The sequence below is a fragment of the Bidens hawaiensis genome, unplaced genomic scaffold (assembly GCF_021521415.1).
Source record: "Bidens hawaiensis isolate Kalapana, Puna unplaced genomic scaffold, B.hawaiensis_p1.1 tig00003752_1, whole genome shotgun sequence".
Taxonomy (NCBI): Eukaryota; Viridiplantae; Streptophyta; class Magnoliopsida; order Asterales; family Asteraceae; genus Bidens; species Bidens hawaiensis.
The window spans coordinates 314,490-321,794 of NW_027491215.1; the positions used below are offsets into that span (position 1 = coordinate 314,490).

General features: G+C 42.1%; 1 protein-coding gene across 1 annotated transcript; it reads left to right on the plus strand.

Moving 5' to 3' along the window:
• The first annotated feature begins 5,219 nt into the window (after window positions 1-5,219).
• LOC143624257 (uncharacterized) lies at window positions 5,220-5,681 on the plus strand. Its single transcript, XM_077094970.1, has one exon. The coding sequence runs from the start codon at window positions 5,220-5,222 to the stop codon at window positions 5,679-5,681; it is 462 nt and encodes a 153-aa protein (XP_076951085.1).
• The last annotated feature ends 1,624 nt before the right edge of the window (window positions 5,682-7,305 follow it).

Genomic DNA, 7,305 nt, shown 5'->3' on the forward strand with positions numbered 1-7,305 from the left:
TGACTGATTGTGTGTCGTTCGGTTAGGGTTCTACATTTAGGTCATATACTTGGTGTTTTTGATATATTTGTGGTTAACGCAGCCATAGGAATCTTGAGTACAATTTATTATTAGAATTCAATGTGTTCACCTTCCTTGCGACCGAGAGGTAATAGGGAATCAGTTTGTCTCGCGTCTTTATTCGGTTAGGTTAGAATTATGCGAGAGCGAGTTTTGGTCTTGTCCGGTTTAGTTTTGCGTGCAAATATATGTCTTAGATCGAGTTAGATTTTGTAACCCCTTTATCCTTATAATTGCTAGTATGAATTTTAAGCGGGTTTTGTGTCGTTAAGTCCGAGCGAAGATGTGTCATTAAGGTACCTTTGTAATTTTTAACCCGATGCGTTTATTCAAATTTCTTAGATTTGTGAGGGTTAGTTGGTGAGACCGAGATGTGATCTAGCGAAATTTAATAAGCCTTAGTTGATCAGTTTAAGATCCCGGTGTCGTGTGATTAGTATATTCCGTTAGCCGTTGAACTATCAATAGGATTCTTGCCTAGGTAGTCGTTTCTCCATATTCGTTAAAACCCAGTTAAGTTTTGTTAAGTTTACCAATTAGTTTTGTTAAGTTAAGTTAGTTTAAACTAATTAAAAAAAATAAAAATAATAAAATCAATTAAATATTATTAGGGTAGGACTTGGATTAGGGTTTATAATCTGATGCGTTCTCACGTGTCTTCGAGTTCGATATCCGGACTTTCCTCATCTTTGATATACGTGACCGGTACACTTGTCATTTGTGTGAACTAGGATAGACTGTTTGGTTTTTAAAGCTTAGTTGCGATTCATGTTTATTATTTATATATATTTTCGCACATCAAGATTTTGGCGCCGTTTCCGGGGACACGGTTTGAGGCGATTAGAGAACGACCCGAGTTTGGGGACTTACCTATTTTCCTTTTACTTGCTTATTTGTTTTTATTTGTTTTTAGTTTAATTTTAGTCTAGTTAATTTTAGTTTTTCTTTTTAGTCGTATGCGTCATACCCACTCACAAGGACCTCTGAAGCTTGAAACGTCTGACGATACCAAAAAAGGCTAGCCCTAGAGAGAGGGTTCTGTTTCACCGACAGGTTCTGATTCTTCTAGGGATAGGAACATGGGTGACCAACCGCTAAGGAGAGTAGTAGCTGACTATGGTAGGCCGACACCGAATCTCATTCTAGCATTACCTTATCGAACGGTGCCGCCGCAGGCAACTGGTCCATTCCTGCCCACGTCATGCAACTCATCAAAACCGCACTCCAATTCCAAGGCCTAGAGAGCAAAGATCTTTCAAAGCACATCGACATGTTGTTCAAATCTGCGAAACTTTCAATATCGGCAACATGAACGGTAAAGCCATCTATCTTCGCCATTTTCCCTTCTCACTTGTCGGCAAAGCCTACAAATGGCTGAAGTCACTACCTGCTGGATCCATCACCACTTGGGCGGGCCTTCAAGAGAAATTCATGACCAAATTCTTTCCGCCATCTAAATCCGCTCGACTCCATGACGAGATTTGTTCCTTCCGCATGAGGTCCGACAAGTCTTTCGGGAAAGTTTGGGAAAGATTTAAGGACCTCCTTCGTAGTTTTCCTCATCACGGTTTAGATAAGTGGATGCTCATCGAGAAATTCTACAATGGATCCACTCAGAACGTGAGAGAGATGTTGAACCAAAATGCAAACGGGAACCTCCCTAAGAACAAAGACCCCGATAAGTGTGTCGTCCTTTTTGATGATCTAGTAGCGAGCTACGAGGGGCACGAGTGCAGAAATTCTTACACATCATAGAGAGGAGTACTTCAGGTCGATTCAAACACTAGAATGCGGGTCCAGATTGATGCTTTGAACAAACTCGTTACAGATCTTAACATTAACAGCGTTGCAAAGTGTGAGGTTTGCCGAGGGTGTCACGACAACATTGAATGTCCTGATAAGCCGCATATCAATCAGGAGGAGGTTGACCTCGTCAACAACCCCTTGAGATATCAAAACCTCGCCTTCGGCGGGAACACTGGCTGGAGAAATTAGAATAACTATCGAGGGGGACAAGCTAGTGGCTAACAAGCCCAATACCAAAACCAGCATCGAGAGAATCTATTCGGGTAGGAGAGTTCAGTTCAAGAGAGTTCAGAACAAGTGGGGAGAGAGGAGAAGAAAGCCTCGCTGGATGAGATGGTGGCTGAGCTGCTGAAGCGAGATGAGAGGAACCGAGTGATAAATGAGGCGAAATTTGCTGAACATGATGCTATGATGAAGAACTAGGCCACATCTCTAGCTAATCTTGAGCGTCACGTCGGAGAGATTGCCAGCCAGTTATCCGAGAGAGCACTGGGTTCACTACCGAGTATTACCGAGAAAAATCCGAGAGGGTTCGCCAAAGCAGTGACTACTAGGAGCGGTGCAAAAAGGGAAAGAGAGGTTGATATTTGGAGAGTTGTCACACCTGTGGTCGATGAAGAGGAGCAGGTGGACGAGGAGATCTAGATGGAGCCTCATGTGGCCGAGGCACACCAGTAGACTATTCCAGCGAGTACGAAGTCGGCCGATAAACCTTCATCATCATCAAACCCACCTCTCAGAGTCTACAAACCCAAAGTGCCTTATCCTGGGAGACTCCGATCAGATAGAGGCAATGAGCAAAACTCCAAGTTCCTCTAACTTCTCAAGCAGGCTTCACCTGAACATTCATTTACTTGAGGCGCTCACTCAAATGCCCAAATATGCCAAATTCCTCAAGTACATTCTTTCTAATAAGGAGAAGCTAGATGAGGTCTCTTATATTCTGTTGAGTGTTGGGAGCTCTGTAGTGTTGCAAAGCAAGTTGCCTGAAAAGATGGCCCATCCTGGGAGTTTTTCAATTCCCTGCATCTTAGGTAACGATACGGTTCAACATGCTTTGTCCGACCTCGGGGCCAGCATCAATCTTATGCCGTATTCTTTGTTCAGTTATTTGGTTCATGGTGAACCGAGGCCAACCCAAATGAGTATCCAGTTTACTGATCGTTCCATGAAATACCCGCAAGGGGTGGTCGAGAACATGCTTGTTCGTATCGACGAGTTCATATTCCCGGTGGACTTTGTCATTCTGGATATGAATGAGGATGATAGTGTCCCACTCATTTTAGGCTGACCATTCCATACCACCGCACATGCGTTGATCGATGTCCATGAAGGAAAATTTATTCTGAAAGTTGGGGATGATAACGTCACCTTTGACGTAAGACAGTCACTTAAGCACCCCAAGTCGACGGACGACTCCCTGTATTTCGTTGACACCATCGTATCGCATGTGCGGGAGTTTTTCACTGACATCTGTGGAGGACCTACCTTCGACCCACAAATTATCGATATGGATATTTCAGAGGTCGAGATGGTTGCCATGACCGCTCCACCATTGATGGATGACACCGTTTCACCACCCATAGATTCAGAGTCAGCTGTTGAGATCGTGCGAGACTCTCAGAGGGACTGACCCTCTGTTGCGAGCCCTCCTCCTTTCTTAGAACTTAAGGATATACCCGATCATCTGGAGTATGCATTTCTGGACAAGGAGAGGAAGCTACTCGTCATCACCGCGTCTGCCTTGACGGAGGTCGAGAAGTTGAAGTTTTTGAAGGTGCTGAAAGCGCATAAGGAGGCGATAACATGGAAGATTATCGACATCAAAGGGGTTAATCCCTCGTTCTGCACTCATGAGATCCTCTTGGAGGATAATTTCAAATACGCCATTCAGCCTCAACGGAGGCTTAATCCAAAAATGCTAGATGTCTTTAATAAAGAAATCTGTAATCTCCTTGATGCGGGAATCATTTTTCCCATCTCTGATAGCTCCTGGATGAGTCCGGTCCAAGTGGTTCCAAAGAAGGGTGACATGACTGTCGTCACCAATTAAAGGAACGAGCTTATTCCCACTAGTACCGTAACCGGTTGGAGAGTCTGCATCGACTACCGCAGACTGAACGATGCCACAAGGAAAGATCACTTTCCTCTGCCCTTCATTAATCTGCTGCTTGAGCGTTTGGCGGGTCAGCAGTACTACTGTTTTCTGTATGGTTTCTCTGGGTATTTCCAAATCCCGATCTCTCCCGATGATCAGGAGAAAACCACATTCATTTGCCCCTATGGCACGTTTTCCTATATACGTATGCCCTTTGGACTCTGTAACACTCCAGTTACTTTCCAGCGACATATGGTGGCGATCTTTCACGACATGATCGAGGATTCCATGGAGGTCTTTATGGATGATTTTTCTGTTTTCGGCAATTATTTTGATCATTGTCTCTCCAACCTTGATAGGAAGATGGCTCGTTGCGTTGACGCCAACCTAGTCCTCAACTGGGAAAAGTGTCACTTCATGGTATGCGAGGTCATCGTTCTAGGACGTAGGATCTCGAGTGCGGGGATTAAGGTCGATCTAGCTAATACTGAAACCATTTCAAATCTTCCCCCGCCCACTTCTATGAGATCCATCTGCCGCTTCTTAGGTCATACAGGATTCTACACCGGTTCATTAAATATTTTTCAAAAATTGCGAGACCTATGACCAAGCTACTAATGAAAGACGCTCCATTTGTCTTCAATGAATAGTGTATCGAGGCGTTTGATCTTCTAAAAGACAAAATCGTTAACGCCCCAATCATGATTGCTCTAGACTAGTCTTTTCCATTTGAATTGATGTGCTATGAGAGCGACTATGCCGTAGGAGTAGTGCTTGGATAGCGGAAGGAGAAGCACTTCCACCTGATCTACTATGCGAGCCGGACCTTGAACACTACTCAGAAGAATTACACCACCACCGAGAAAGAGTTGTTAGCTGTGGTGTTTGCATTTGATAAGTTTAGGTCCTATTTTGTTCTGTCCAAAACAGTCATCTACACGGATCATGCTGCTATTCGTTATCTTTTCAGCAAGCAGGACGCTAAACCTCATCTCATCCGATTGATCATGCTGCTTCAGGAGTTTGATATCGAAATCCGAGATAAAAAAGGGGCTGAGAATGTAGTTGCCGATCATTTATCACGTCTTGAGAGAGCCGAGATTGGAGATGTTGGGGTCAACAACAATTACCATTTCCCGATAGAGAATCTCATGTTTGTCTAAGCCTAAGATGACGGCTATGTACAAAACTGGATGATGCTTTGTGGGCATTCGGTACAACGTACAAAACTCCGATCGATTCCACACCGTTTCAGATGATTTATGGGAAAGCCTGCCACCTACCTGTTGAGTTGGATCAGCTTGCTTCTTGGGCGCTTCAAAAAGTTAACCTCGATCTTTCATCTGCGGGCAAGAATCGTTTCCATCAGTTGCATGAGTTAGAGGAGCTGCGGGATCATGCATATGCGCATTCATATAGTTATAAGCACCGGACAAAGGAACTGCATGATCGTAAGTTGAAGGGAAATAAGCAGTTCAAGTGTGGGGATCGGGTTTTGCTATACAATTCCCGATTACGGTTATTTACGGGGAAGCTGAATTCCCGATGGTTAGGTCTGTTCACCATTACTGAGGTATTCTCGTATGGCACAATTGAGATTGAAGACGAAAGTGGGAAGTTCAAAGTGAACGGTCACAGGTTGAAGCACTACATAGGAGACAAGGTTGTGGAGCAGACGACTGAGGTCTTGTACCTCATTGCCTTTACTGATGAATAGGCGTGATGGAGGGGTCAGGCTGAGGACCCGTTAAACCAAGCGCTCTTGGAAGGCAGCCCGAGTTTGTTTGTCTGTTTTTTTTGTTACTAAGGATCCTCCCGAGTGAAGCCGCCCGTACTCAATGTCCATTCGAGCAGCTGATTTTGAGGGTATTCTATTTGTCTTTATTTATAATAAAAAAATAATAATAAAAAAATTTTATAAAAACACAAAAATACAAAAACTTGTTTATTTCTTATGTTTTGTTTTCTGTGTTGTACACCGCTACATGCAAGCGAGTTTGAGTTATTGCAGGTATTATTATGCGCATGGTAGCTTTGATGGCGTTTTGGAACTAGTTCTCCCGAAGTTGCAACCGCGAATGAATTGTTATACGGTCGTTTGATTGATTCACAGCTGGTGAAGATTTTGCATATAAACCAGGTGAGTAACCCGTTCTCTATTTTATTTTTGTTGAAATTTTTAAGTTATATTTTTATTTTATTTTTCTTTCTTTTCCTTGTTCTCATTAAGGACGATTTCGTTCTAAGTGTGGGGATGGGAATTTATTTTACTTAGTTGTAGAAAAAATAATAATAATAATAATAAAAGAAGAGATGGTTTGCATATCTGATTTGGGATGTTTTGGTAGGCCCAACTAGCTTTGATAGTCCTCTTTAGCATATTTAATTAACTAATAAATTGAGAAACAGTGAAATCGAATTTCGATGCTTAGGGAGGATTAACGTAATCTAATAACTTTTAGATTGTGAGACTTAGATGCACTCAAACCAGCACACTACCGCAATGTCCATTTTTTTACGAGCTTAGAAGATAGTTATAGTTATTTATGTGCAAAAAAGAACTTGCAAAAGCATGAAAAGAAAAAACAAAGTACAAATAAAAGATTCAAAAATACATCCAAAAATAGTAAAAGAGGCAAAAGTTGCACATACTAGACGGGGCTGGAAGTTTACGCGTTGCTAAGGGGATAGTGACTCTGAGGTTGTCGCTATTAGGGCTCGAGGTTCATAGTCAATAAATATCAAATTAGGGTTTATATGACAAAGTCCAATAATATTTAGGAATAGCTCGTACGGCCTCCACATGACCTTTCACCCATGAAATTTCACCGAGGGCATTTACTTACTACCATCAACGAGTCCTTGGCTTATGGTGATTTGTCTAACCAGTTGTTAAAGACACTTATTTTCTGCACCATTTATCATTGTTTTCGTTTCTTTTATACATAATATTTAATGTTTCTTAACTTGTTTTAGTATGGTATTACACAGTTATATATTTTTCGTAGGTTGCGGGTTTTAAAGAGAATAGAACCGGGTTTATGGAAGACGAAAAGGGCCTTTATGATCAAATCTTGAAGAACCAAGTTGAAGCCTGGCCCGAGCCCATTTGTGTGAAGCCTTGCTTGAGTATAATATATTATAACATAAAAATTAAAAAAAAAAACCCTAAGCACCTAATAAAGAGAGGAGCGTGTGGTTGGATTGAGGGAGAAGAAAACAAATCAACTCAAAGTTGATTTAAAGTTCTGATCCTAGCAGTAGTAGCAAGGAAAGAAAAAAATTTATTATCTAAAGCCTTTCTTCAACACTTCCGATCGGCAAAGGTGTGAATAGGAAGA